Genomic DNA, 25226 nt, shown 5'->3' with positions numbered 1-25226 from the left:
TCTCTTCCTTTATCTGGTCAAAGAAGAAATCGTGCGTCGTCTTCGCTGACTTCCTTCACTCTACTCTCGCTCTCTTCCCATAGGAAACGGACTCGCTTCACGATGAAGAACGACCGCACGACGCGACGGGAACGAACCAAACCTCTCTTTCTCTCTTCGACTTTTCGCTCGCTCTGCCATATCCTTGCCTTATCCTGCCCTATCCCACTTGCCTTATTTGCCTTATCCCACCCTCCCACCTGCCTTATATTTGCTTGAAGATCGTTGATTTGCGGGTTTCGCTGCGGCTCGATTTTCGTTACAGACTCGTTTCACCTTGCTTTGCATTCGAGGAACATTTCGTCTATTGAATGCTACCGACCACTCACCCGGCCCCTGTCTGAAAATTATCATCAACCTCCATCCATGACCTCTCAAGAACGCTCAGCATCGTATCTTACTTCGTTTCAAGTTTCAGCAGCAGGTGAGCTCTCTCTTCGCGCGTGTCGAAGGTCGAAGGAGGAGAAAGGGGAGGAGCTGGGCTGAACGACCTTCTCTCTCTTCCTCTCTTCTTGCAGCTCTCACCTCTCGTCTGGACCCAAAGCAGGAGTCATGGTCGCCGACAGAGATCTCTCTGGAACTCGCCAAGTTGAAACGAGGACTCATTGAAGCTGCAGAGTTTCTCCCTCGGTACGATCAGCGAAAGCTCGAAAGTGTGAGCTCGACCCTCTCCTTCCTTCCTCCCTCGATCAGCCTAGCAGACTTGAGCTGAGCTTGTTCTTCCTCTTTTCTCCAGGAAATCAAAGATCTAGAAGCCACCTTTGATGCTAGGAAAGCCGTTTCCGCTCCCAAGTCCCGGTTCTCCTTCAAGAAGGCATCCCCTCGAACACCTTCCCCTTCGACCCCTCCTCCTCCGCCCCCACCACCTGCCGTCCTTCAACCTCCTTCCACTTCATCTCGCTCACCAAACGACATATCCATCTCTCATCTGTCCAATCAAGTCGTCAACCTTCCACCTTTACCCTCTTCATCTACCTCCTCGGGCTTCGGACTCGATCTCGAGAACCTAACCAGGTGCATCGTCGACCTTCGTCCCTTGTCAACGGATTCGCGGACGAGTCTGACGGCTTTGCATGCGAAGAATCTGAAGGAGTGCTTGGTTTTGGCTCCTCTGGTGGGAGGGAGTGTGATGTTGAGTGGGTGCGACGGCTGCTTGATCGTTCTGGGAGGGTGGCAGGTGAGACCTCGTCTTCATCCTTTCTCTCTCTCTCTTTTTCGACTTCGACATTGTTCCAGATTCTCAATTTCTTCTAGTCCTGAGCACTGAAATTGTTTTCTCGTTCCTGCTCTAGTTTCGGATGCATAGCTCCCACGGAACAGATATCTTCCTCTACACGTCGTCGGACTCTTCGACGCCAATCATCGAGAGCTGCAGCGACATCAAGTTCGGCCCTTACATCCTAGAACATGATCAGAACATCACAGGAGAGTTGGTAGCTCCTCAGGTGAGTTGAATGGTTTACAGTTTTGGCCTCTCGTCGACTACAGGCCAGGGCTGATTCGTCCCGACGCGTCTCTTCTCCCTCTCTCTTCCAGCCGCTGGATTTCTCGCATCCCAATCCATCTATACCTTCGCCCAACTGGTCGCTACTTACAGCTTCCAACGTCGCTGAGAGGAGAGAAGTTCTATCGAAGCTGGACCGTCGGATAGAGCTGGAGGGGAAGGAGTTGGAGGAGACGTTGAGCAGGATTCTGTCGCTGAGGACTTGAGGTCTCGATCGTCTGTTTTTTTTTTACTCGTACGATCTCATACACTGCTTGAAACTGCTCTTCGCGCATGTTGCTACTTATCCTTTCTTATTTTCTCGCCTGCAAGCTTCGGAGACAAGCGACGCTCAAAACAAGCTCAACATCTCAGCCTTCTTCCTCCCCCCAACGCCCATCTCGCTCTCAGTCGCTTGTTTCCTTCTTTTCTTTCTTCAGTATGTCTGGCCCCTTCGCTCTTATCGAGGACGAGAAGACCTCTCACTCCCATCACCTCTCAACCTCTCCTCTCATCTCTCGACCCAAACCAAAGACCTCCTCCTCCCGCTCGATCCTTCGTCGCTCGTCCAAGGCCGCCAAACCTGTTCTAGTCATCCATGGAGGAGCCGGAACTCTTGATCGGGCGAAGGTGAGTCTCCGCTTACTCTCTCATCTCATAAAACGGTTCAGAAGACTGAGGTTTACCACGTTTTCGCTCGAAACAGTACACCGAAGCTCAGATCAAGGTTTACCGAGAGGCCCTTCGAGGAGCTCTCCAGGCCGGCCACCGAGTTCTCGAGAACGATGGAGAGGCTCTAGACGCTGTTGTGGCTGCCGTAGAGTTCATGGAGAGTTAGTTTCGTCTCGTCATGTTTTTGTGGGAGGAGGACAACGGCGCTCAAAGTTCAACGCCGCTGACCGTTTGATGTTTCTCTTCCTTCAAGACTGCCCTCTGTTCAACTCTGGACACGGAGCGGTTTTCAACACTGAGGGAAAGAACGAGCTCGAAGCGTTGGTCCATTCCTCTCTGGTCTATAGCTCGAAGCTCACATAGCGAAGCTAATCGTCCCTTGTTTTCTCGGACAGCTCAATCGCCCTCTCCCACCCTCCCTCAACCCACCCTCACATCCCCCAATCCCGAATCTCAACAGCTCTCACTCTCCTCACCCACACTCGAAACCCTATCCTACTCGCTCGAGCTCTCTACCTCTCGCCTTCGACGACTCCTCACGTCCTGCACGGCGGTCTCGCAGCTGAGAAACTCGGACTCGAGCTCGGCCAAACGATGGTCGACCCTTCTTACTTCTGGACTGAAGGACGATGGAGAGAGCATCGACGAGGGTTGGGACTTCCTGAGGAGCCATTCCCAGATGGGAGGGTCCCTGGACAACAGCCTGGGGAGTCAGGTCAGCGAGAGGGAGCGAAAGGAACGGTTGGAGCCGTCGCGTTGGATTCGAGAGGTTGCATCGGTGAGTTCTAGTCGGCGAACGATCGACAGAGGTATGGAATCAATCGAAGACTGACTCTTGTCCTTTCCTTTGCCCGTCTTTTCGCAGCTGCCGCTACCTCAACCGGAGGACGAACGAACAAGCTCCCAGGTCGAATCGGCGACACCCCATGCTTCGGCTCCGGCTACTGGGCTGGAGAATGGGAGGAGAAGAGCTCTCTCAGACGCTTCTACTCAAAACTGGTTGGAAGATCCACCAAGAAGGCCATGGGAGTCTCGGGGACGGGAGATGGAGATGTGAGTTTCAACAGACGTGTCGAAAGCTTCGACGCGAGCTCGGCTGACTCTGGCTCAATTTCGACCTCGCAGTACTTCATCCGCCTCAACACTGGATCTTCGCTCGCTGCTTACATAAAGCTGAAAGGCTACTCTCTCGACAAGGCCTGCAGGAAAGTCACGGGCGAACTGAAGGAGGTCGACGCGGTCGGAGGTGTGATTGCGATCAACGAGAGAGGACAAGGTCGGTTGCCTCTCCTGCTTCAGTCTTCTCAAGATACTGACGAGGTTTACTTTTCTCTTTCTAGTCTCGTTATCTCTGAACGGCAGTGGAATGTACAGAGGAGTGATTGAGGAAGACGGAGTGCCCAAGGTCGCCATCTTCCATGACGAAGAGCTTCAGTAGACTTATCGACGATTTTGCCTTTTCAAGGCTCGTCAAGTCGAATAAGTCGAGTACTTGTTCTGCTGAAGACAGTACTGAAAATCCCGTTCCGTCGTCAGGCAGAGCGAAAGAACGAGCTCGACCTGGACGCTGGCTGAAGCTCACGCTCAAGAGATTGCAACGTCCACCCGCTTCTCTGAAGCCCATCACCACCTCAACTATACTTCTCCCCGCTAGGACATCTCTATGCAATTCTCCAGACCCTGTCTAGTAAACCCTCGCTTGCTCGATCGTCTCGCTGGATCTGCCAGAGCTGGCTCTCCTTCCATCCTTCGCCCAACCGGACCTCCTCCCTCTTCCCCCTCTTCCTTCCTACCTCCGAAACCTGCCTTCAGCTATCCCTTCGTTGCTAGAAGTCTTCCAAATCCCCCCTCCAAGAAGGAAACTCCCGGAGAAGGCACGCACACGAGTCCTCGGTGGTCGAAGGCTCTTCAAAATGGTGAGCTCGACGATCCCTTCCCTCCCTCCTCCCTCACTCTCCTGCTCTGCCTCTTCGCCTCCCTCCGGACCCTCTTGTTCAGTTTTGGTTCAAACACTGACTCGACAAGTCTGTCTCATCCTACAGATCGTCGCCCACCAGCAGCACCACCTCTGAATCTTCAACCCTCGGATTTCCCTCCCTACCTTCCTCCCCCGACTTCCGTTCGAATCGAAGACCACGACGTCGAGTCAGTCTTCGCACCCATAGTCAAGGCTGGCTGGCAGCTTGAACGAGGTCTCGGAGGTGGTGATGGAATGCAGGAGGTCGTATATCTCTCGAAAACGGTCAAGGGAGGAGGATGGGCTGAGCAACTCGATCTGCTCGCGACCTTCAACGCCATCTTCCAGCTTCACAACGTTCGTTCTCCCCCTCTTTCCTTTGAGAAACCAGGACCTAGAGCTGATTCTGGCTCGTGTCTTCGGTCTCTTACAGCACCACGCCCACGTCGTCGAGACCAAGCTCGGAGAAACCCTCGTCAAACTCATCACCCATCAGACCATCGATCCTCTCGCCTCCGCGGACTCAGATCAACCTCAGCGGTGGGGATTAACGGAGAAGGATCTTGCTTTGGCGACGAGTTTACAGGCTGCAGAAGAAAGGAAACGATCAGATTCCTGTGAGTCAAACACTTCCTCTCGAGCGATCAACTCCTTCGCGTCGCTCGTTTCTTTCTCCTCCGCTTTGCAATCTGACCGAGCTCTTCCTTCGTCTCTTTATTGATCGGGAACCATCTCATCAGCCCTTCCAAAGTCCCTTTCAACCATCCAACCCTCCTCCCCTCCTTCATCACCGTCGGTCAAGAACGAAATCGATGCCACCTCTTCCTCCCGATTCCAGCCCCCCACCTACGTCTCCCCTTTGACCACTTTCTCCTCGTCCTAAGCTCGTCTCCGTCCCTGCGATGCTCCTCCCTCTCCTCTCCATCCTACCGAGCTTCGTCGTCGCCCAATGCTCGTCGCCCGCCTTCCCAACGGCAGACTTCACCATCTTCCTCTCTCCGGCGTGGGGCGCGACGATGGAGAACTGTCAAGCTTGTCAAGGGCCGAAGGGTGGCTTGAAGATTCTCGAACACAGAAGGAAGGATGACGAGCAGGACGATGAAGGTAGTGGGAAGGGCTCTGGGTGGAGTGGGAATGGACGTGGAGGAGGAAGTCGGGGAGGAGGAGGAGCGACGAACGAAGACTACGGCAGAGGTGGGAAGGTAGGAGGGGGGAAGCGGGAAGCAGAACTCTTGAGAGGGAGACGACGATGAGGATGATTACGGGGACTCTGGGAGGAAGAGCAGCGGCTCGAGTGGAGGGAGCTGGGCTGTTGGTTTGGAACATGTCGGGCAACGGGATGTGAGTTTTTCAATCTCCTCGCGTCGTTCGTTTGTTTCGAGCTGACTGGATCGCTATTCTCACAGGACTGGCCAACTGCCGAACTTCTCGAGCTTCCCATCTCTCAACACCCTAGACTTCTCTTCCAACGCTCTCACTGGTTAGTCCCTCTCCTCGTCGAAGCTCTCGAACGAACGCGTCTGACCTCTTCCTCGTTTTCCGTTGTTCAGGACCCGTCCCTCCCTCCCTCACCCAACTCGCCAATCTCAAGACCCTCTCCTTCTTCCACAACACCTTCACTGGAACACTTCCCTCAGGAGCAGGTCCCTCAAGCTTCATGTTGTGCGACTTCGCCTCAGCAGGAGCGCTGACTTGCCCTCCTCCGTCGGCGGGAATGGATCGAGGACTGTCTTCTTTTCTTTTTCTCTTAGTTTTCTAGATTGCTTCGAATCAACTTATGGTTATCTGCCTCCGACTCTCCTCCGTGGTTGAGCAAATCTTCGCGCCTGTTTTGTTGAACGACGCGAGTTTGGAGTCTCCAGCCTGAAATCGACTCTAGCGAACGTGCGAGGGAGGAGAGTCAAGTTGACCTCAAACAGCAACGTCGAACTTTTCGGCCTCCCTCTTCCCTCTCTTATCGATCTCAAGTCAGAGGTGAGTCTCGTACCTCGGGAGCCGTAGCAAGCGTCGTCTTTGCAGACAGTCCAGCAGAGCTCTAGCAGAATCAGTCTCCAAGCGGCCGAGCTGATCCCTCCTTCCTTCCCTCTCTCCCTCCCTTCCCTCCTCTCAGCTTCCTCCTCCTCCCCTCCTTTTCTCCGAAATGGCATCCAGCTCTTCGTCTTCCTCCAACTGGGCCAACTTCTTTTCTACTCCCTTCTCGGAAGCAGTCCTCAAGCATCTTCCAGGTCGAGGAGTGACCTCGCAATCAGCTCGAGCGAGAGCGAAGAGACAGGACGGGATCCCTGAGACGAAGTGAGCTCGACCTTTCCTTCCTAATCTCCTTCTGCTTTCTCACCCTGCTCGAGAGAGCACTCGATACTTGGAGCTCATCACTACTTCACTCTCGTTCATCCTTCCAGCACCCTCGCGGGAGAGCAGCAACCTCTTCTTTCCGACTACCACTCCATCAACCCAACCCAGCCCTCGCTCGTACGAGTACCCAAGAAGGTCGCCACCTCCATCAACGTAGAGGCTAAGGTCTGGTTCGCAAACGAGAGGAGTCAGTCCAACTCCAGCTTGATCGTCGTTGCGAGCTCGTCGAAGCTGACCTTCCTTCCCTCCCTCCTCTTCCCTCTTGCTCGTTTGATTTCGTTTTCAGCTTGGTTGGCCTACCTCTCGATATCGATCCTGCTGGGAAGCTTGTCAGCTACTCTGTACTCTGCTGGAAAGGAGGGAGATCAGATCACCAAGGCGCTGGCTGGTGCTTATGGAGGAATGTGAGCTCTCTTTCTCTTCTCCAGCCCGTCGTCATGGCTTCCTTCAACCTTCGTTCTCTTGACGTTTGAGCTGATCCTTACTTCTGGTTCGTGCAGTGCCTTCGCTGTGCTCATCTACGGCTACCTCGTCTTCCAGAAGAGGATTACTCTGATTTCGAAGAGGAGCGGAGAACACTTTGGTTCGTTCTTTCAATCTCTCGTCGTTTCGACGCTCACTTTCAGCCCTCGAACTAACTCCTTCCTCTGTGCTGTTTCAATCAGACGAGATCGTCTTCCCTGTTCTCATCTCGGTGGCCATCTTCATCGCCATCTTGACCAACTTCATCCTCCGGATTATCGAGTTGTGAGCTCTTTCTCCCTCTCCCTCCCTCCTCCTCTCATCGTCCCTTCGACCTCCCTTGACTGTAATCATCCGCTGACCTGGCTCCATCTCCGCTATCTCCCTCCCTTCTACAGCCGGAAGCACGGAGACTTCGATGACGACGTGTAACACGACAGGCGTGGTGATTTGGATATCGAGGAGAGAGACAGGGAATTCGATGGACTTCATTGAACCTTGCTTCTTTGAGGAGGACGATAACAATGTACGGCAGGTTTGACCTCCAAGCTCGTCTCGTCGGTCCGAGTCTTCAGCTGTGAGAAGTGGTGAACTCGAGAGAGGGAGACAAGACGTATCGAGAAAGGAACAGGCGATGGTGAACGCGTCGACGAGAGAGCCGATGGAATCCGACGCGTCCTTTCTCGTTCTGTCCTCGGCTTGAAACGCATCCGCTGATACGAGACTTTACATCTTGGCCCCTTCATTCGTCCATCTTTCTTGTTTCGGCAGGTCTAACAAAAAGAAACACCCAAAGCAAATCACTCCTGACCTCCTTTTCTTTGACTTCTCTCTCCTTCCGCTTTCTTCCCCCGACCGAGCTAAAACACCACCCCAACTCGCCCCCTCCTTCCCTCCCAACCACCACCATCCTTCCCAAACGCAAATCAACTTAACACTCAACAACACTCCCTCCTCCCCTCTTCAAAAGGATGTCCAACGATCAAGACTTCTCCCCTCTCTCCCCAACCATCTCACCTTCCATCTCCTCCCTCTCCCACCTCTTCCCCTCCGAATTCCGCTCCTCCTCCCCTGCCGAGCAGGCCTCCCCCAAGATGGCTCACCTCCTCAGTCTGCTTCAGGACGCGGTGAACGTCAAAGCGTCGATAGGCGATTTCCAGAAGAATGTGATAGAAACGGATCCTGAATCAGCGAGACAGTTTGGAACTCTCGTTTGGATCTTGGCTGGAGGGGAGGCTGGTGAGCTTTTTTTTTTGTTTCGGTTTGTTTTGGGATGGACTCCGAGCTGAGGAGGTAGAGTAGATGAGAGGGATGAGACGAGAAGAAGACGAGGAGGAAGAGGAAGAGGGCTGAACTGACGCGTCGTCGTCGACTTTGTTCGGTTGTGCATTTCGGTTCGCGTTTCACAGGAGAGAGGATTCGAGCTATCGATCGAGAGCATGAGAGGAGAAGACAGTGATGGGTTAAGGAGTGTGGTGAATATGCGTTCAGTGTAGAAGGAGGTGTGAGAAGGAGGGGAGAGGAGGATTTCGACGCGTCTCATCTTTTTTTAACGACATCATCTCGGTGATTAATGACTTTCCATACTGACTTTATCACAAGCAGAAATTATACATGCACTGAGCCAGATATCTATCTCCTCTTCTCCATAGCAACCGCCAGACCGATCCGAGCCGTAGCCGTACAGATCCCACGAAGCTGACGAGCTCTCCATTTTCGCTCTTCTCCTTCTCCCCTCCCCTTCTCTCGATCAGCTCTCAACGTCCACCATCTTCGAGATCGCGCATGATCCCTCAGCTTCTCTCTCCCTGTCTTACTTTTCTCTCGCCCAAGGAAATCGCCAACGCGGAGGAAATCCTCGACAAGATCAAGGACTGCCCGTTCGATTACTTCAAGCTCCCGAAGGCCATCGAGCGAAGGAACGGAGAGTTCGTGTGTATAGTATTCGTGAGTACGGTCTGCGTTGCTATCCTTCGAGATTTTGAGCTGATTCAGTCGGCTTTGGGTCGTGGGAAAGCAGCTTCAAGCGAAGAAAGGGTTCGGGTGCGAGATGGTGAGCTCGACTGTTCCTTTTTCACTTCTCAGCTTGTTCATCACGTCGTACTGAGTCTGACACGCTTCTTTGTGCTTCCAGCTGAAGATGATCAAGGCCGTACACAAGGAGGCAGATCAGGTGAGCTTGAGGGAAAACAGGGGACGTAGAGAGTTGAGCCTCAGCCTCGCTCAGGTCTACTCACTCCGCTGAGACGCAAAACTGACTGAACTTCGGTGCGACGGAGGATGAGGTGGAGCTCGAGATTTACAGCCACAGATCGTTGCAAGGAATGGAAAGGGAAGACTCCGATTCGTGAGCCGCATCGACGTTTTCGCCCACCTTTTGCCGTCGTGTCTTGACCTTTTCCTCCGAACCAACCTTCCTTCGTCGCCCAGGTTCTGCGTCGTGATAGAGTGTGAGCTTTTCGTTGTGACTTCTGGCTTGGGAAGGTCTCGAAAGGAAGAGCATGTTGAACTCGTCGACGTGCCGTTGATTCACCCTTTCTCTCTCCTATCGTCTTCCTCTATCTTTCAGACGACACTCCAGCAGCCTTCATCCGTCATTACAAGGGTCAGGCGCTCAAGGTGAGACATTTTCTTTTCTGATTCGACCCAAACGCATCGAAACCTGACTTTCACGACGCGTCTCTTCTTGTTTTGTCAGAACTTCTACCGAGCGGACTTCCTCGCTCTCCCTCCGAAGCTCAGCTTCTGCTTCGATGTCGAGGCTTCTTGAACACCTTGATGCGTTAGATCTCGATGATTGCTGTCGGGAATTCGTTCGAGATGAAAGGGGGGACGTGAGCCTCGTCTCCTCGCGTCTCCACTGACCTCGACACGCTTTCTTCATGAATGACTTTGTTCCAGATCTACGAGACCTCAGTATACACGAACAAAGAGAAGCGGAAAACTTGACCTCTAGAAAAAAAGAAAGTGCTCTGGCCGGGAAACTCTCTCTCGTGCGACCTTCCTCTGTTTCGACCCCAAACACCCATCTCGAACGAAACCTTCTCTCTTCTCTCCCCTTTCTCTTCCTTCCTTCCTTTCTTTCTCAGCCTCGATGGCTTCAGATCAGCTCCCCCCTCCTACAACAACAGAAGAAGACACCCCTACGCCTACTGCGACTGCCTCTGAGCTCCCTGCTGCAGCAACGGAGCCGGTGGTGGCCGCCGACGAGCCAGAGGGAGAAGGAGGAGATCAACAGGCTGAGACGGAGAAGGTTGAGGAGAAGGAGGACGAACCAGCAGCAGAGACGACTCTCCCAAGGCAGAGTTTGGAGGTCGAAGGGTCGGATTTGGAGGAGGAGATGAATCAGGTAAGTCTGGAAACAGAAGGAGAGATGAGGGCAGGCGAGAAGGAGGAAACTGAAGGGGGCGAGCTGGCGGAGGAGGGAGATGGGACGAGCTCGAGTTTCGTGACGAGCTCACAACTGCAAATCTTCTAATTTTCCGACTTCTGGAGCATTCGCTGATCTCTGTTTCTTCCTCTCTTTCTCACTCTCAGATCAGCAACGGTCATGCTGCCTTGGTCCCTCCACCTGTTGAGGAGGAAGGAGCCGTCGAAGGTCAATCCACCCCGACCGTGAGTCCTCGACCTTCCTCCCTCGTTTCGCCCTCCTCAACTTCAGCTCACTCATCTTCCCACTTCACCTCTGTACAGATCGCCGCCGAGTCCCAGAACAATCCTTTCCTCACTCGCAAAGCTCCTCCTCCCGACATCCTCACCTCCTCGCCTTCAGGATCCAATCCGGCGCTCGAAGGAGAGCCAGCTCCCTCGCTTCATCCTCCAGAGAGCCCTACTTTCGAGATGATCGAGACCCTCAAGAAGCAACTGGAGGCTGTGACGGACCAGAGGGATATGCTCAACTCCAAGTGAGTCCTCGTTCCCCTGCCACAGCAAGGAGATCGCGCAGCTCAAACTCACCGGACGTCCTTCCCTTCATCTCGTTTCATCCAGGCTCGTCATGTCCTTCTCGAGAGTCGCCGATCTAGAGGACGATCTGGATCACGTTCAACAGATGACGACGGAGCAGAGAAGTCAGATCGATATCCTGAAGTACGAGCGTAGCGAGCATCTTCACGCTTTGGAGTGAGTTCACTTTCCTCAGCTCCTCCCTCCTTCGATCTCGAGCTCATCATTCGCCTTCTCTTCCTTCCTGCAGCACTGGACTTCTCGTCGAACGATCGAACGTGAAGAACGAGCTTCAGCGACTCGCCGCCAACCTCGTCGAGGAACAGGGGAAACGAGGTGTCGCCGAGGAAGGACGGCGAACGGTCGAGAACGAGGTTGACGATCTGGCGGCTTCCCTCTTCCAACAAGCCAACTCCATGGTCGCTACCGAACGTCTCGCTAGGTCGAGAGCCGAGACCCGTCTGGCCAGCACCGAGGAGAACCTCCAAGTCGCCGAAGGAGTCGTCCGAGAGCTTCAAGTCGCGATGCAAACGCTCTCCCACGCTCAGCCCTTCTCTCCTCCCTCCAAACCACGTCAACTCGATTCCTCCTCCTCCAAACCTCGTCCTCTCCTCACCAGCCACGTCCCTTACACCGAGTTCCTCCTCTTCGTCCAACACCTTCGGTCCCTGCGACCTCTCGCTCACTCGGCTACTCAAATCCCTCCTCCGACCCTCGTCTCCCTCATGTCGCACCCTTTCATCGCTCGACTCGTCGCCGAGGACCACGAGCCAGCGCTTCGACTCGACTTCGCTCCTGGAGTCACCTTCTTCTCCAAGAAGTCCATCTCTCACGCCATCATCGACGGGATGCTCATGATCGAGCCGGTTCAGGCCCACAAGGTCTTCCTCCAGAAACCAGAGGGAGAGATCATCTGTTCTCTCTCGGGCAAGCAGATCGTCCCCTCGTCGGAAAACCACCTCATCATCTCCCACTCCTCCCCATCAACCTCGACCTTCCCTGCCTCAAGCTACCAATCGCACTCGAACGGAGCTCTCCCACCACCACCACCTCCTCCTCCCGCTCCGATGCGAGCGTCCCTCTCCTCAGGCGCGTCTCGCTTCTTCGGTCGAGGATCAAGACCAGCCTCTCCTACCCTCGCAACTCCCGCTCTCCCACCTGTATCCTCCACCTCCACCTCCTCGCCCAACCCTCTCGCCTCGACCATCACCATCTCCTCCTCTCACCCTCCCATCTACGTGTTCCGAATCGCTCCTCCTCCGTCCGCCGCACCCTCCTCCAGCCCTCCTCACCTCTACCCTATCGAGTCAGGATGGTCCCTCGAACGACTCCGAGCGACTTGCGAGCTCTGGAGGTTCGTCAAGATGGGAATTATCGTGCCGATCTGGTCGTATGAAGACGGAACGAACGAGAACGGAGGAGGACTCGGGTTGACGGAAGGAGGAGGAGAGAGACCTCCTCTCCCACCGAGGAAGACCAGTAAAGGATGGGGATTGGGAGGTTTGGGAGGATTGGGATTCAAGGCTGGAGGCGTTGGGAGTGGGTGGAACTTGGGAATCGGGGGAGGTTCGGTCAGCGCTCCGAACAGTCCTCAGGCTGAGACGACGCCGACGGAGGAGAAGCCTGTCGTGGCAAAGGAGGCTCCGAGACTTCCTCCAAGAAGGAACGTCCCTCCTCCTCCTCCTGGACCTAGGATCGTCTCAGCTTCGAGGGTCGAGGAAGTCAAGCCGGCCGTCGTCGTCGCGTCCGAGGAGGAGAAGGTCGAGGAGGTCGCGTCTCCTGTCGTCATCGTCGTTCCTGAGCCTGAGGCTTCAGCTCCCATCTCGTCCACGTTGGAAGTCGAAGTGAATTCTACACCCTCGACCGACGAAGCTACTCCCCCGACAGAACCCATCGTCGTCACCTCCGAGTCAAGCCCTCTCCCAACGGACGCACCCGCCCTCTCCTCCCCTCCTCCCACCTCCTCCGACGCGACTCCTCCTCCCGCTACCTCGGCCGGGCTTCCAGAAACCACAGAGGAGTCGACCACCGAGTCTATTCCCCATCCCGTTGACCCAACGACTCCCAAGTCGTCTTCGTCGGAAGGATTCAGCACGCCCGTCGGGGAAGCAGCTCCTCTCCCTCTCGTCACTCCCGAGGAAGCTACCAAGGAGGAGGTTCCCTCGATCAGTGCTACCGAGCCCGAGGTACTGGCAGCCGAACCCGTCATCGAACCCTCAGCTCCAGAGGAAACCGTCGTCGTCGAACCCACTTCCTCCTCGGACGACGCGTCCTCCTCGACTCCCAAACCCGAAGTGACTGAGGAACCAACCGTCGAGGCTTCCGCTTCTACCATCATCGCCACCGAACCCACTCCTACGACTCCCACCCTCCGCACCTCTCTCGACGGAGCTCGACCCACCACTCCCTCAACTCCAGGATCAGCACCTCCTCCTCCCCTCCCCAAACGAGCTGCCGCTCGACGACCCGTCCCCGCTGCTCCAGGAGCCGTCGCATCGAACAGGAACTCCGTCTCTTCGATCAGCGATCTCACCGTCGTACCACCGGTGGTCGTCGCTCCTGCTACGCCTTTGGTCGGAGCGACGGAGGTCGAGGAGAAGAAGGAGGAGGAGGTCGAGACGAGCGATGTTGCTGCTGTAGAGGAAACGCATGAGAAGCATGCTACGGTACCTTCGTTGCCTCCTAGGAAGCAGAAGATGGAGAGCTGGGAGGAGAAGACGTGGAGGGAGCTCGTGAACGTAAAGGAGGATCTGTTTTGGAAGAGGGTTGGAGTGAGGCAGGAGGAGTGAGAAGGAGGAGGTAGTTCGTGATTTTGGCTGGTTTGATGAGTTTAGTTTGGTTATCGGAGGGACGGAGAGGGAGAGCGATTGGGAGGAGCACTCGACTCGCACTCGCAGTCGACAAGAGAAAGAGAGCCTTGCGACTGGAAAAGAGAGAGAATAGATAATAGATAAGACGAACGAGCAGACAGATTCCGAGACGAGAGATAAATAAGTGAATGAATGCCAAACACACGACGAGAAAATGATGAGACGATGAGCAGATGCAAAGAGAAGTGAAAGAAAGGACAAGAACGAAACACGAAACCGAGACGCGTGCAAGAGAGAGAAGAAGGAACGAGGTGATCTAGAAGCGAGGAGGAGCCAAGGCCGGTCCCCCTGAAGGCACGGGCGGTAGCGGAGCTTGAGGAGGAGGATGAGGAGAGGCCAGAGGCTGGGAAGGTCGTCGAGGTTGAGGTTGTTGGGAGGTTGGACGAGATCCGTCACTGAACTTGACTTTGGTAGCAAAGAGTTCGGCGATCTGTTGCTCGAGATGCTTCTTCTCCTCCCTGATTCGACCGAGGTCGTGCATTGAACGAGCGACCTCTTGAGAGAGCAGCTTCTTGAACTCTTCGACGTGCACTGGAGGGGAGAAGAAGATGGGCGGGTCGAGTCAGCTTCGGGACGCGTCTTGAATGCCTTCAATTTCTACTCACAGTTCACGTTCACGGATGTAGCCTGAGACATGGCGTCGACGAAGCGAAGACGTTCTCCTTGGATCTCCCGGGAGAGATCTGGAAACGAGAGCGACGAAGAAGCGATCAGTTTCCGACTTTCGAACGAAGAGAAGCTTTTTGGAAGGGAAACTCACCGACAGCGACAGCTCGTAGGAGCTGCTCGTTCTCCATCTTGTGCTGGTTGATCATGACCATCATTCCGTCGATCGCTGCTCGAACGAAACGGCAAGAAAGGAAGGTCAGCGTTGAAATTAAAACGAACACACCCTCGAACTTCGAAGTCCTAGACTCTGATGACTCACTAGAGTTCTGCTGCTGATACCTCTGCCTATCCTGCTCCATAACAGCCAGCACTCCTTCCAACCTCTGCTGAACGGCCTCCCCAACGCCTCCGTTCGCTCCTCCTCCTCCTTGATCAGCCCGATCCCTCAGCTCCAGAGCGAGGGATCGAACTTCACCGAGCAGACCGACGATCCCTTGCTGCATGGGAACGGGGCCTTGACCGAGTTGAGGAGTGGCGGGAGGAGGAGGGGAGATGAGGTCGGTGAGATGGTCGACTTTGGTGGAAACGACGTCGAGAGCTTGGTTGCCGTTCTTGACGAAGGCTTCCATCCAGGCGTTGAGCTCGTTGAGGTCTGGGAGCGAAGGGAGAAGAGGGAGTCAGGGTATGAGATAAGGAAACAGAGAGAGGAGGGAAGGAAGGAAGAGGGACGAACACCGAGCGATGTCTGAAGTTTGTTGAGTCTGAAGGGATCGCTGGGATTGCTGCTCTTTGACGAGATTGAGGACCTCCACGAGCTAAGGGAACGACGAGCAGAGATATCGAATCAGTTCGAGGTTCGAGGGAGAGGCGAGGAAGAAAGAAAGACGAACCTCAGCAGCGACGGGAAGCGAAAGGGGGCCCTGACTCGACGCGACGGTTCCGTTCGAAAGGACGGACGAAGTTCCGACAGGCTTTGAATCCGGCGACAAAGATTAAAAGAGCACGTCAGCCATTCTGCGAACAAGAAAGGACCAGAAGGGTCTTCGAACTCACAGACTTCTCGTCCCTCATCTCCCTCTCAACCTCAACCTCACCCTCCTCCCTCGACTCCTCCCTCCCAACAACCGAACCCTCCCCAGGGTTCACCACAAACCTCTTCCCACCCGGAATCCCCTCTATCGGCCTCACAGCAGGAGGACCAGCCTTCATCCCAACGTCTCCCTCCTCCTCCCTCGACGACGACGACGCCTCTCCAACTATCACAGCTCCTCCTCCGCTCGAACTCGACGACGAACCAGCAGCAGCAGCAGCCCACTTTTCCAACCTCGACAAGATCCCATCGAGTTTCCCGTTCACTTCTTCCAGCAGCACCTTCTCCTTGATCCCCTGCTCCTCCTCGGCCTCTCCCACCTTCGGCAAACCCACAGGAACGACGCTGAGAGTCCTCAACCTCAACCCCTCTACCACCTCCTTGAGATCGATCCCCATCCCCTGCAAGCTCATCTCGAGACGTTCCATCCGAGCTCGTTCCTCCTCTTCGGAAACCGCGGTCGAGGACGGTTCGTTTCCGCGTTCGAGGAGTTGGACGACGCCTTGTTGGACCGAGGAGAGTTTGAGATCAAACAGTTGGTCTCGGGTGATGGAGTGGGCTTCGTTGGAGGAGAGCATGGAGATGATAGGGGTGAGATCGGCGGCTAGAACGGCTGCTGCTGCTGCTGGAGGTTGAGGAGGAGCGGTGGGAGGTTGAGGGGAGGAGGAGTAGGAGAGGGAGGCGGGTGGGTTTGAGGTGGAGGAGGAGGAGGATCTGGAGCTGGGATCTTGGGAAGGGTTGAGGTTGACGGTTGTTGTTGCTGCTGGCTCGTTTCGTTCGGCGTGGAAGAGGGAGGAGCGAGGCGTGGCGAGATCCTCGAACTGTCCTTCGGGAGTCGACGAGGAAGGGATCTCGAACCGTTCCTGCTGACGACGTTGGTTGTAGGTGTACCCCGTTAGGACGGACGCGTCCTTCTCGTAGTTGTTGTTGGCGGGAGTGGTTCGTCGTTGGATCTGAGAGGCTGATCTCGAAGGGTTGAGATCCGAGATGTCGAAGCTGGGGGTTTCACTGTGGACCATGGACGGCGAAGGACCGTCGTTGGGCGAGATCATCGGTCCTCCGAGGGAACCGTTCGAGTCTGACCGACGCGCAGAAGAGACGATAGGGATGGGTCGAGAACCAAAGTACTGGCTTCCCTCTCCCCCTTGGTGATGGCTCTGATTCCGAAGACGAGACGCGAGGGCGAGTTCTCCGAGAGGTTTGAGCGGACTAGGATCCTCCATTCGTTCGGCTCGACTGAGTCCTGTGCTGGTGCTCTTCTCCGTCGTTCCAGACATGGTGCTGAGGGGTCGCTGCTCGGGAGACGTCAACTCCTCCGTTCGACCTCGAGGGAACCCTCCTGTCAGTTTTTCTCCCTCAAAGAGCTGACCTCCGAACATCCTCTCCACGCTCCGTCGGATCTCCTCGACGTTTCCTCCGAGCTTGGGACGACTGAGACGAGGGGGACCGTCGTCGGAAGGTCGACGGACGTGAACGGATTCTCGACGAGGTTGAGGGACGTCGGCTTGATGATGGCCTTCGTCCGAGTTGGTGATGTAGAGAGATCCTCGTTGGTGAAGACCGTAGGATCCTTCGAGGGTGAGAGCGTGAGGATCGACGGGAGGAGTGTCGAGGAGAGAGTCCTGGGGAGACGCGTCGAGAGGGAGGAGGTTGGGTTGGGCTGCGAAGGCTGGGTTGTTGGTTTCTTGAGGAGAAAGGGGAGAAAGAGGGTTCGAGCCGCCGAGGATCGCGTCCCTGGAGCCGGAGAAAGTTATCGAGAGTCAGCTTTCACAGCACCCAGATGCGAAAACGCGTCGAAGCAAAGCTCGAGAGAGGAAGGCTCACCAAATCGAGCTCACCCAACCCAACCTCTCCCCGACGCTCAGAACAGCGACCACGACGCCCTCCGTCTGCCCTCCAAACCCAAGCTCGAGGTAGTGCACCTCGTCGTCATCATCCTCGTCGTCGTCTCCACCTCCTCCTCCCTCTCTCCTCCTCTGCTGCTCGTCGTCCCAGAGAGGAGAGACCCATCGCTCCCTCGCCTCCCTCTCCGGCACGCTTCGAACGACCTGACACGCTCGAAGAGAGATGCTTCTCGAGTTGGGTTCTCCTCGGAGGGACGACGAGGTCAAGACGAGGGTTCCGGGGAGGAGGGAAGCGGTGGTGCGAAGCCAGTGGGCTGGGTTGGAGGCGGAGGCGTAGAAGAAGAGAGGTCCGGTTCGGAGGACTCGTGAGGAGGAGGAGGAGGAGGAGGGTTGGGTTGAGGATTGTTGCTGAGGGATAGGAGAGAGCGTGTAGGTGTTGTCTTCGGGTGGAGGTTGCTGTAAAAAAGCCGAGCGGAAAGTCAGCAATCTAATCTCGTTTCGACGAGGCGAAAAGAGAAACAAACTCACAACACCTCTCCTCCTCCTCTCCTCCTCGCTCTGCCTCTCCTGTTGCTCGTTCGATCCCGTCAACCCCATTCTCCCACCCCCTCTCCCATCCATATCCGCATCCGTATTACTCTGATCGAAAAACTCGTTCCCTCGCCCTCCTCCCAAGCCTTCGTCGTCCGTCCCACTCTCCCAGCCTGATCCTCCGCTCTTCTTCCTCCTCCCGCCCATCAGCTTCCCACCTCCAAACTTGCCCACGAGCTTTTTGAGTCCATCTCTCAGAGGAGAGCGACCTTTTCCTGGACTGGTGCTGCTGGAGGAGGCCCCGACGGGCGAAGGGAGAGGTTTGTCGAGATGTTGACGGGAGGGAGTGATTTGCTGCTGTTGTTGTTGTTGTTGTTGTTGTCGATGAGGTGTAGAGAGAGGAGTTTCGAAACGCGTGATGAGAGCTCTGGTGGTTGTTGAAGGCGATCCGATGGTGGTTGGCTTGGAGGGTGAGCTCGAGAGGGCTGAAGGAAGACGACGAGGAGTAGATCCGCTGGGTTGCTGCTGCTGCGGAGTATAGGAGAGTCGTTGTTTCGTTGGGGAGGTGGTAGGAGTGGTTTGGTTGTTCGAAGAGGAGGAGGAGCGAGGGAAATCGAGAGGAGGGCATCGAACGGGACGAGTTGGCGAGGAAGCTGGCGAGGGAGGGTTATGGTTGAATCGACTGACTGGAGAAGCAGGAGCAGCGGAAATTGAAGGAGAGTTGGCTGCTGTAGAGGAGGACGTTGTTGGTTCCGTAGGTAGAGCTCTTCTTGGTCTGAGTCGAAGGGGTTGAGTCGTTGTTGATTCGGAGGAAGAACGAGCAGAATCGTCCGAGCTTCGTTCCCCTCCTCCCACTCCTCCCAAAGCGTAGACCCTCCCTCCTCCTTCCAGCATCCCTATCCCACCCTGACCTGATCCTCCTTCGAACGCAGCTGCCTTCTTCCTCACGCCTCCTGCTCCTCCTTTCAAACTGATAGGACTCGATACAGCTGATCCTCCACGAGCTCTGAACTCTGCAGCAGCGTCCTTGATCGGAGAACCAAAGACGCCGCTCTCGTCCTCCTCCAACGTAGGACTGAACATCCCAACCCTCCGACTGACATGTCCTCCGACGTTCATCTTCTTCCGTGGCGAAGACGACGACGACGACGAAAGAGCGCTTCCAGGAGGGAGCGTCGTCGTAGAGGAGTAGACCTGGCTGTTGTTGTCGCCTCCTCCGCCTCCTCCCCAGAACGAGCTCGCGTTCGTCTCTGGAGAGGAAGCATCGAGCGTCGAAGAGGATAGCGTATGCGAGTGCGTAGGCCGAGCCATCCGAGGGGGTGCGAAAGAGGAGGGGAGGGAGGGGGAAGAGAAAAGGAAGAGAGAGAAGGAGGTTGAGGTTAGGGTTTGGGGGCGATCCTGGTCCAACCGCGCTTGATTTGTTTTTCTCTCTCTCATCACTCAACACGCGGAGTTTCTTTCGAGTTTCTGAAACCCGAGACTCAGAGACGTGTACATACAACAACGCTCAGCTCGAGAGAAATGCAGATAGAGCGAAATTTGCTCCAAAAGAGACCTCAGCTCCTTCAAGAGAGGAGGAGACTCGCCGCGGTCGAAGCTCGAAAGACCACTGAGCCTCACGTTCGTTCCTGCTCCTCTCGTACTTCACTCTTTGTGTCGACAGTCTTCTCCGTCTCTCTATTCACAACATTTTTCAAGTCTTGTAGAAAAAAAGGCGAGTTCTGGTCGCTAGGGAGTGGAAACCAAACAAGAGCTCGAAATCTCGAGCTCACCCTCCTCCTCCTTCTCTTCACCACGCCCTTCCTTCCGATATGAACGAGACTTGCAGCCGACCTCGCGAACGCCACTCCGGCTCTTGGATCCGACTGGTATAGCCCCTTCAAAAGGACAACGGATATCTCCAAGCGACTCAACATCGTTCGTTCTATCGCTTCTTCCTCGCCATCCCCCGCTGGAGAAGGATCCGTCGAGTTTCTGGCAACAGTATTCGAGAGCATGTGTCCGGAAGTTGAGCGTTTCTACTCGGTAAGCTTTTTCACCATCTCATCTTCGTCGTAGCTGAAGTCGCGTCGAGCCCACCTCTCGCCCAACCAGCCCGACTCCGCTGATCTTCCAAAAAGGCCCTGCAAAGATCTCAAACGACTACAGCCAGCATCCTCTTCTTCTTTCTACCTCATGCCCTCTCTCAAACATCCCTTGCCCTCTTCCTTCTTCAACCTCCCAACAGCGCAATCCCTCCATAACGAAAACTCGCCGCCATCCATCGATCGCGCTCAAGATCGGATCTCTCTCTCGACCAACAGGTTTCATGTTCGCAACCCGGGCTTCGAGGAGACTATCACTGATCTGGACGTGATGGTGCAGTGGGTGAAGGGGACGGTGACTCCTGAGGATGTGAGGGAGAGGTCGAGGAGGAGAGGAGGAGGAGGGACGATGGGGTTTGATTGCCAGATGGGGTACGAGAATGGGAGATGGAGTGGAGGTGAAGGAGTGTAGCAGTTTTAGGAAGGAGGAGAGGATGACTTGGGCGAGGGTGAGTGGAGAGATTGCTGTTTCCTTTTCTTTGAGGGCGAGGCTCGAACGCGGGCTGATCACCTTGCTCTTTTTGGACGCGTTGATGAAGTGCAAGTGCAAATCGGTGAGGGACTGTTCTCAGGTGCATCATAAACTCGACTGGAAACATCACAAGAACGTTTGCTTTGCTCCGAGCTATGGGTTGGAGTGATAGAGAGAGGCGAAAGGTTCGTCTTGTCGTTCGAGCGCGACGCGTCGTCGTTCTCTTCTTGTCCTCGTTCACCGCTGACCCCTGATCTGCTTCCTTTCGTCTTCAGGACCCTGTCGCATCTAGTATATCATTTCGTTATTCACCGGTTCCGAGTCTTTCCCTCGTTTTGGTTTCGAGAAGAAGAAAGTCGCGGTTGAGCTCGCCGGAGGGACGACGAGTTGAGGACCTCCTTCGACGTGGTCTCGCTCGCTGGAAAAAATAGATCGCAAAGATTGGATTCCGAGTAGTTACCTTCTCGTAGATCTCCAAGTTCCTTTTTTCCGTCCCTTTTGGCAGGAAAGAAGCCAGAGAGAGGTCGCTGTTAACCTCTCCTCGGTCATCCTACCCGACGAGCTCCTTCGAAGTTGAATCGTCCCCTTCCCTCCTCTCCTCTCGTTTCCGCCTCCAACGTCGATGAGCCTACGCTCCCCCACCCCAACCATCTCCCTCTGCCACCTCACTCGCTGCACGCTCTCCTCTCCTCGCTTCAACTCTCGGATGAGTTCCACCAGTTCAGCTCAAGTGTCTCGATCTTCTTCCGCCACGACTCTCTTCCCTCCCTTCCCTCAGCTCGTCTCCAACTCCTCGTCCTCCTCCTCAAAGCCCTCGCTGCTTCGAACAGGATCGGAAACTCCTCCTATATCGGCGAGTCGGAGACGTTCGATGGAGAAGAAGGTCGAGGAGGCGAGGAGGGTGATAGAGGATGCGATAGATCTTTATGGGTGAGTGAGAGGAAGGAGGGAAAGGGAAGGGAGAGGAAGGGAGGGCTGGAGCTGACCACTTTTTTCGTTCGGTTTGGCTTGATAGGATCGAGCATCTAGCGATCAGCTTTAACGGAGGCAAAGACTGTCAGTACTCTCTCTTGTCTTTACTTCCACGTTCTAAAGAAAGAATCAAGCTTATCTGGCGAAGGAGAGCCAGCTCACCATCTCTCTCTCTCGTTCGGTCAGACCCGTTGACCTCCTTCCCTTTTTTCCACTTTTTCTCCATCTCAAAGGCACTCTCCTCCTTCACCTCCTCAAGAAGATTCTCTCAGAACGAGCCTCTTCCTCTTCCTCCTCAGCATCTTCCTCGACTCCTCCTCCTCCGCCTCTCCTCAAAGCGCTCTACATCACCGCCCCTCATCCCTTCCAGGAAGTCGAGGATTTCGTCGATCAATCGATAACCGACTACGGACTCGATCTCGTTCGTATAGGAGGAGGAATGAAGGCTGCGCTGGGACTGTATCTAGACGATTCGGGAGAGGTGGGAGTAGGGGAGGAGGAGGGGAAGGGGAAAGGGAAGGGAGTGAAGGGGATGCTGGTTGGGACGAGGAGGAACGATCCTCATGGTGGTGAGTCCAGATCTATCAGGTTTTACCGACTGGAGGACCTCGGGGTGGTGATCTTTGAGGGAGCTCACTGGCGAAGTCGCTGAGAAAGAGAGCTGACCTTGTCGATCTCCTTTTCGCCTTCACTTTCGTTCAGCTTCCCTCTCTCACAGCCAACCCACCGATCCCTCCTGGCCCTCCATCATGAGGATCCACCCCATTCTTAACTGGACCTACTCGGACGTATGGGATTACCTTCGAGAGTACAAGATCCCGTGGTGCTCTCTCTACGACGAAGGGTTCGCTCAGCTCTCTCCCTTCCCTCTCTTCCCGTCCTCTGTGTTGAGCTCACGAAACTGACCTTTCTCTTCCTTCTCTCCCTCTTTCACTTCCAGATACACCTCCCTCGGCTCCTCACTCAACACCCATCCCAATCCAGCTCTCCTCTCCCGTCCACGCTCAACAGCACCCAACTCAACAACCGCGAACGGCTACCATCCTGGAGCGATGTACCAGCCTGCTTGGATGCTGCTGGACGATGAGCTGGAGAGAGCTGGGAGGGGAGATCCTCCGAAAAAGGATGCGGCAGCGATAAAGGAGGGAGTGAAGATGAATGGGACGTCGAGTTGAGGGATGGGAGGGAGAGAGGGAGGGAGCCGTCGCGGCGACGACGGGTCGTTCGAGTCGGTTTGATCACTTTCTTCTCGTTTAAACTAGCATGGCGGGCACGATATCTAGATGGTCATACCGTTCAACCCATTTCGATCCTTCTCCCAGGACACTTTCGCTTTCTGAAGGTCGAGCCTCGTTCGCCGACGCGTCTTCCCGTTCTCGAGCCGTCGATGTTTGTTTTGAGCAAGATCATGATCTCAACCCAAACCCTCCACCACCACCACCACGACTTCCTCCTCCTCCTCCTCCTCCTCCACCACCTCTAGATTCCTGCCCATGCGGAGGCCTCCTGTTCTGATGATCGTCTCGACTGAACCCTCCTCCTCCCCGTCGATCCCCGTTCCCTCTCTGCTGCCTGCTCCCTCCTCTCCACTGTGACTGCTCCCTCGGTCGAGGAGGATCTCCACCACTCAACCCTTCCGTACTAGGCCAAGGCGTTGACCTCGCACTCCCTTCCCTCTCCTCCTCCGCCGACGACCTCGACGACGAGGAAGACGCGTTCGGATCCCCTCCCACTTCCTCCACCTCCTCTTCTTCCTCGAGACCCTGCAACTTCTCTAACCTCGCCAAAGCAGATTTCTTATCATCCCAGTCCTCCTCGTCCCCTTCCTCCGGACCACCAAGAACAGTCTTCGGGGAAGCGACCTCGACCTCCTTCTCAACCGCCTGGTCGTTGCTCCGCTTCCGAAAACTGTTCAGAGCGCTCCTCGACTCTCCGTCCCACCCTCCAGCGTCTGATTCCCAGAGTCTGACTCTCCAGAGAGCTCGGAAGAGAGGGTAGGTGTCGATTCCGTGAGGGCCGAGGAGGGAGGGATGGGAGAGGAGAGCGAAGGTTCGGATGCCTGTTGGAGAGGAAGGGACGAGAGGTGGGTGTGGATCGGTAGGGTTTGGTGTTGAGGAGAGATGGGTGAGGTAGATGAGACGAGAGAGGATGTGGGCTTGGGCTTGTTGGGAGGGGAAGAGGTGGGATAAGGGGTAGTAGGGAATTGAGGGTGAGGTGAGGGGAGGAGAGGGAGAGGAGAGGACGGTGTCGAGGTTTCCGATGTCTTCTGTTGCTGGCGGAGGAGGAGGAGGAAGGGCGAGGTTTTTGAGCAGAGGGCATGTGATTTGAAGTCGAGACGATGACTGGAGTTGGTTTTGATGGAACGATTTGATCGCTTTGGATGGTTTGGAGGAGGACTTTTTGGAAGGTGGTGGGACGCGAAGGAGAGCGAGGATGCTCTCCTTCCTGAAGTCTTGAGTCTGATCTTCCGATGATGAGGTCGGTAGGGAGGGAGGAGTAGAGTGTAGAAACCGTCCGATGTCCTTCTTAGGCGTTCCCAGCTCCAGGATAGCGACGACCTGCCGTCCTTCAGACCTCCAGTCCTCGTCCCTCATCGCCTCCCTCTCCTCCGCTCCAACCTCCCTCAAAACCGTCCTCCCGTCCACTCCATCGCAGAGCTGAACTTTCTCCGCTAGGATCTCGAGCTCCTGCTGTACCCTCGTCAACAGCTGCTGCCTGATCTGCTTCTCGAGTTGAGGGAGGGGACGAGGAGTGATAACCGACCCAGGGCTTGCGCCTAAACGAAGTTTCTCGAGGTCGTGTCGAGCTGGATGGTTGTCCTTTGGATCCAGAGAGACACCTAGAGGGATGACAGGTCGAAGAGGCTCGGAAGAAGGGAGGGCGACCTGATTGAGACGGGTAAGACGAGGACCGGCAGCTGGAAAGAGAGCAGGAAGCACGGTGAGCTCGGAAGATAGTTTTCACAGATCCAGCCTGAGAGATAAAAGATACTAACTATCCAAAAACCTGAGGGAGTCGTCCAGGAGAGCGAGGGACGGTCCTCGTTGAGGCGGGAGACCTTTCTCGGGAGGAGGTCGAAGGCGGGAAGCGTCGAATTCTGGGCTGAGAATCTCGTCGGGAACGTAGACGAACTGCTGGTGCTCGGATGGTGAAGGTTGATGGAGGGCAGAGCGGAGGTTTAAAACCAGAGCTGTGATGGAGAAAATGGAGGGAAGAAGCTCAGGTTTAGGCAGAAGAAGAGGAGGGAGGGGAGGAAGGAAGGAAAGAGGTCGAGCTCACCATTTGGGAGGAGCTCTCCACTGACCAGGCAGAGCGTCTTCTCCTCCTGCAGCATCCTCACTGGACACGTCAAAAGCCCGCTCAAGTCAGTTCAGACGATCTCAGAATTTCGCGAACGAAAGCATGCTCACCATAGGGATCAGCCCACAGCTCCTTCTTCCTCTCCTTCTCCAAGCTCACTCCTTCCTTCTTCGACTTCTCGTACCACCCACCCACCTCCTCCAACCCCTCCTCGAAGCTCGTGATCTCATGGTGACTCGTCTCTCCACCCAAGAGATCGAAATCGGCCTTCCAGGGTTGCGGTATAGGCGTGGGAGTGGGATACTTCTTCTTCCTGGGTCCGTTGGGATGAAGTTCGGCCCACGTCTTTCCTGCTGTTGGGAAGTAGGGGCGATAGCCGGAGAGGGAGCGAGTTTGGAGGAGCGAAGGAGTGGCCCGAGGGCGTAGTAGGGGTACAGACATGAAGGTGGGAAAGAAGCGGGGCCTTTGAGGCGATGGTGGAAGTTGGGGAGAGGGAGGAGAAGGGTCTCGAGAGGTGAGCTCTGACGATTCGAGTCGGCGATTT

At 55.4% G+C, this 25226-nt stretch overlaps 10 protein-coding genes across 10 annotated transcripts; 6 read left to right on the top strand and 4 right to left on the bottom strand.

Moving 5' to 3' along the window:
* Positions 1-244: 244 nt before the first annotated feature.
* On the top strand, positions 245-1655 carry BDY24DRAFT_143655 (tubulin binding cofactor C-domain-containing protein). The gene is made up of 4 exons (XM_076636099.1): positions 245-463; positions 558-694; positions 776-1216; positions 1332-1655. The coding sequence occupies exons 1-4, from the start codon at positions 406-408 to the stop codon at positions 1491-1493; spliced, it is 798 nt and encodes a 265-aa protein (XP_076494452.1). The 5' UTR covers positions 245-405; the 3' UTR covers positions 1494-1655.
* A 260-nt stretch (positions 1656-1915) lies between these two features.
* BDY24DRAFT_143627 (isoaspartyl peptidase/L-asparaginase) lies at positions 1916-3682 on the top strand. Its single transcript, XM_076636097.1, has 7 exons — positions 1916-2152; positions 2229-2355; positions 2448-2514; positions 2590-2972; positions 3060-3247; positions 3320-3470; positions 3535-3682. Exons 1-7 carry the CDS (start codon positions 1964-1966, stop codon positions 3630-3632), a joined length of 1203 nt encoding a protein of 400 aa, XP_076494451.1. The 5' UTR covers positions 1916-1963; the 3' UTR covers positions 3633-3682.
* Position 3683: 1 nt separating this feature from the next.
* Positions 3684-5305, top strand: BDY24DRAFT_143633 (uncharacterized protein). The gene is made up of 3 exons (XM_076636098.1): positions 3684-4110; positions 4237-4768; positions 4892-5305. The coding sequence occupies exons 1-3, from the start codon at positions 3858-3860 to the stop codon at positions 5208-5210; spliced, it is 1104 nt and encodes a 367-aa protein (XP_076494450.1). The 5' UTR covers positions 3684-3857; the 3' UTR covers positions 5211-5305.
* Positions 5306-6068: 763 nt separating this feature from the next.
* Positions 6069-7529, top strand: BDY24DRAFT_397284 (uncharacterized protein). Its single transcript, XM_076641553.1, has 7 exons — positions 6069-6125; positions 6262-6443; positions 6551-6690; positions 6790-6907; positions 7004-7086; positions 7169-7250; positions 7364-7529. Exons 2-7 carry the CDS (start codon positions 6292-6294, stop codon positions 7395-7397), a joined length of 609 nt encoding a protein of 202 aa, XP_076494449.1. The 5' UTR covers positions 6069-6125; positions 6262-6291; the 3' UTR covers positions 7398-7529.
* Positions 7530-8567: 1038 nt separating this feature from the next.
* On the bottom strand, positions 8568-9942 carry BDY24DRAFT_397279 (uncharacterized protein). The gene is made up of 7 exons (XM_076641552.1): positions 9664-9942; positions 9535-9584; positions 9396-9415; positions 9251-9312; positions 9100-9138; positions 8986-9018; positions 8568-8912 (listed from the first exon to the last, which is right to left on the bottom strand). Exons 1-7 carry the CDS (start codon positions 9847-9849, stop codon positions 8598-8600), a joined length of 705 nt encoding a protein of 234 aa, XP_076494448.1. The 5' UTR covers positions 9850-9942; the 3' UTR covers positions 8568-8597.
* BDY24DRAFT_143498 (uncharacterized protein) lies at positions 9910-13868 on the top strand. Its single transcript, XM_076636095.1, has 5 exons — positions 9910-10314; positions 10503-10580; positions 10659-10870; positions 10956-11087; positions 11161-13868. The coding sequence occupies exons 1-5, from the start codon at positions 10060-10062 to the stop codon at positions 13697-13699; spliced, it is 3216 nt and encodes a 1071-aa protein (XP_076494447.1). The 5' UTR covers positions 9910-10059; the 3' UTR covers positions 13700-13868.
* Positions 13869-14036: 168 nt separating this feature from the next.
* BDY24DRAFT_343299 (uncharacterized protein) lies at positions 14037-14416 on the bottom strand (the record flags this gene model as incomplete). Its single annotated transcript, XM_076637514.1, has 2 exons — positions 14037-14311; positions 14386-14416. 2 exons carry the CDS (start codon positions 14414-14416, stop codon positions 14037-14039), a joined length of 306 nt encoding a protein of 101 aa, XP_076494446.1.
* A 2803-nt stretch (positions 14417-17219) lies between these two features.
* On the bottom strand, positions 17220-19246 carry BDY24DRAFT_143618 (uncharacterized protein). Its single transcript, XM_076636096.1, has 2 exons — positions 17852-19246; positions 17220-17779 (listed from the first exon to the last, which is right to left on the bottom strand). The coding sequence occupies exons 1-2, from the start codon at positions 19163-19165 to the stop codon at positions 17300-17302; spliced, it is 1794 nt and encodes a 597-aa protein (XP_076494445.1). The 5' UTR covers positions 19166-19246; the 3' UTR covers positions 17220-17299.
* Positions 19247-20884: 1638 nt separating this feature from the next.
* Positions 20885-22682, top strand: FAD1 (FMN adenylyltransferase). The gene is made up of 5 exons (XM_076641551.1): positions 20885-21340; positions 21426-21466; positions 21616-21951; positions 22085-22226; positions 22323-22682. Exons 1-5 carry the CDS (start codon positions 21033-21035, stop codon positions 22555-22557), a joined length of 1062 nt encoding a protein of 353 aa, XP_076494444.1. The 5' UTR covers positions 20885-21032; the 3' UTR covers positions 22558-22682.
* A 1547-nt stretch (positions 22683-24229) lies between these two features.
* On the bottom strand, positions 24230-25221 carry BDY24DRAFT_143483 (uncharacterized protein). The gene is made up of 3 exons (XM_076636094.1): positions 24793-25221; positions 24378-24721; positions 24230-24299 (listed from the first exon to the last, which is right to left on the bottom strand). The coding sequence occupies exons 1-2, from the start codon at positions 25121-25123 to the stop codon at positions 24561-24563; spliced, it is 492 nt and encodes a 163-aa protein (XP_076494443.1). The 5' UTR covers positions 25124-25221; the 3' UTR covers positions 24230-24299; positions 24378-24560.
* Between the last annotated feature and the right edge of the window lie 5 nt (positions 25222-25226).

This window comes from Mrakia frigida, assembly GCF_051309035.1.
Source record: "Mrakia frigida strain ATCC 22029 unplaced genomic scaffold BDY24scaffold_27, whole genome shotgun sequence".
In the NCBI taxonomy this organism is placed as follows: Eukaryota; Fungi; Basidiomycota; class Tremellomycetes; order Cystofilobasidiales; family Mrakiaceae; genus Mrakia; species Mrakia frigida.
Note: the sequence above shows the minus strand (reverse complement) of the source record. Positions and strands in the feature narration are given on the sequence as shown.

Excerpts from the sequence above, each read along its gene's own strand:
- BDY24DRAFT_143618 (XM_076636096.1), bottom strand. The coding sequence starts at position 19,165 with ATGGCTCGGCCTACGCACTCGCATACGCTATCCTCTTCGACGCTCGAT. Across the intron at positions 17,780-17,851 it reads AGAGGAGGAGGAGAGGTGTT|CAACCTCCACCCGAAGACAA; the intron begins GTGAGTTTGTTT and ends GCTTTTTTACAG.
- BDY24DRAFT_143498 (XM_076636095.1), top strand. The coding sequence starts at position 10,060 with ATGGCTTCAGATCAGCTCCCCCCTCCTACAACAACAGAAGAAGACACC. Across the intron at positions 10,581-10,658 it reads AAGGTCAATCCACCCCGACC|ATCGCCGCCGAGTCCCAGAA; the intron begins GTGAGTCCTCGA and ends ACCTCTGTACAG. Across the intron at positions 10,871-10,955 it reads AGGGATATGCTCAACTCCAA|GCTCGTCATGTCCTTCTCGA; the intron begins GTGAGTCCTCGT and ends CGTTTCATCCAG.
- BDY24DRAFT_397279 (XM_076641552.1), bottom strand. The coding sequence starts at position 9,849 with ATGAAGAAAGCGTGTCGAGGTCAGTGGAGACGCGAGGAGACGAGGCTC. Across the intron at positions 9,585-9,663 it reads AAGTCCGCTCGGTAGAAGTT|CTTGAGCGCCTGACCCTTGT; the intron begins CTGACAAAACAA and ends AAAATGTCTCAC. Across the intron at positions 9,139-9,250 it reads CTGTAAATCTCGAGCTCCAC|CTGATCTGCCTCCTTGTGTA; the intron begins CTCATCCTCCGT and ends CCTCAAGCTCAC.
- BDY24DRAFT_397284 (XM_076641553.1), top strand. The coding sequence starts at position 6,292 with ATGGCATCCAGCTCTTCGTCTTCCTCCAACTGGGCCAACTTCTTTTCT. Across the intron at positions 6,444-6,550 it reads GACGGGATCCCTGAGACGAA|CACCCTCGCGGGAGAGCAGC; the intron begins GTGAGCTCGACC and ends TCATCCTTCCAG. Across the intron at positions 6,908-7,003 it reads GCTGGTGCTTATGGAGGAAT|TGCCTTCGCTGTGCTCATCT; the intron begins GTGAGCTCTCTT and ends TGGTTCGTGCAG.
- BDY24DRAFT_143483 (XM_076636094.1), bottom strand. The coding sequence starts at position 25,123 with ATGTCTGTACCCCTACTACGCCCTCGGGCCACTCCTTCGCTCCTCCAA. Across the intron at positions 24,722-24,792 it reads GCTGTGGGCTGATCCCTATG|TGAGGATGCTGCAGGAGGAG; the intron begins GTGAGCATGCTT and ends TGACGTGTCCAG.
- FAD1 (XM_076641551.1), top strand. The coding sequence starts at position 21,033 with ATGAGCCTACGCTCCCCCACCCCAACCATCTCCCTCTGCCACCTCACT. Across the intron at positions 21,952-22,084 it reads GAGGAACGATCCTCATGGTG|CTTCCCTCTCTCACAGCCAA; the intron begins GTGAGTCCAGAT and ends ACTTTCGTTCAG. Across the intron at positions 22,227-22,322 it reads TGCTCTCTCTACGACGAAGG|ATACACCTCCCTCGGCTCCT; the intron begins GTTCGCTCAGCT and ends TTTCACTTCCAG.
- BDY24DRAFT_143627 (XM_076636097.1), top strand. The coding sequence starts at position 1,964 with ATGTCTGGCCCCTTCGCTCTTATCGAGGACGAGAAGACCTCTCACTCC. Across the intron at positions 2,153-2,228 it reads GAACTCTTGATCGGGCGAAG|TACACCGAAGCTCAGATCAA; the intron begins GTGAGTCTCCGC and ends CGCTCGAAACAG. Across the intron at positions 2,973-3,059 it reads GGATTCGAGAGGTTGCATCG|CTGCCGCTACCTCAACCGGA; the intron begins GTGAGTTCTAGT and ends GTCTTTTCGCAG.
- BDY24DRAFT_143655 (XM_076636099.1), top strand. The coding sequence starts at position 406 with ATGACCTCTCAAGAACGCTCAGCATCGTATCTTACTTCGTTTCAAGTT. Across the intron at positions 695-775 it reads ATCAGCGAAAGCTCGAAAGT|GAAATCAAAGATCTAGAAGC; the intron begins GTGAGCTCGACC and ends TCTTTTCTCCAG. Across the intron at positions 1,217-1,331 it reads TCGTTCTGGGAGGGTGGCAG|TTTCGGATGCATAGCTCCCA; the intron begins GTGAGACCTCGT and ends TTCCTGCTCTAG.
- BDY24DRAFT_143633 (XM_076636098.1), top strand. The coding sequence starts at position 3,858 with ATGCAATTCTCCAGACCCTGTCTAGTAAACCCTCGCTTGCTCGATCGT. Across the intron at positions 4,111-4,236 it reads GTCGAAGGCTCTTCAAAATG|ATCGTCGCCCACCAGCAGCA; the intron begins GTGAGCTCGACG and ends CTCATCCTACAG. Across the intron at positions 4,769-4,891 it reads AAGGAAACGATCAGATTCCT|CCCTTCCAAAGTCCCTTTCA; the intron begins GTGAGTCAAACA and ends CCATCTCATCAG.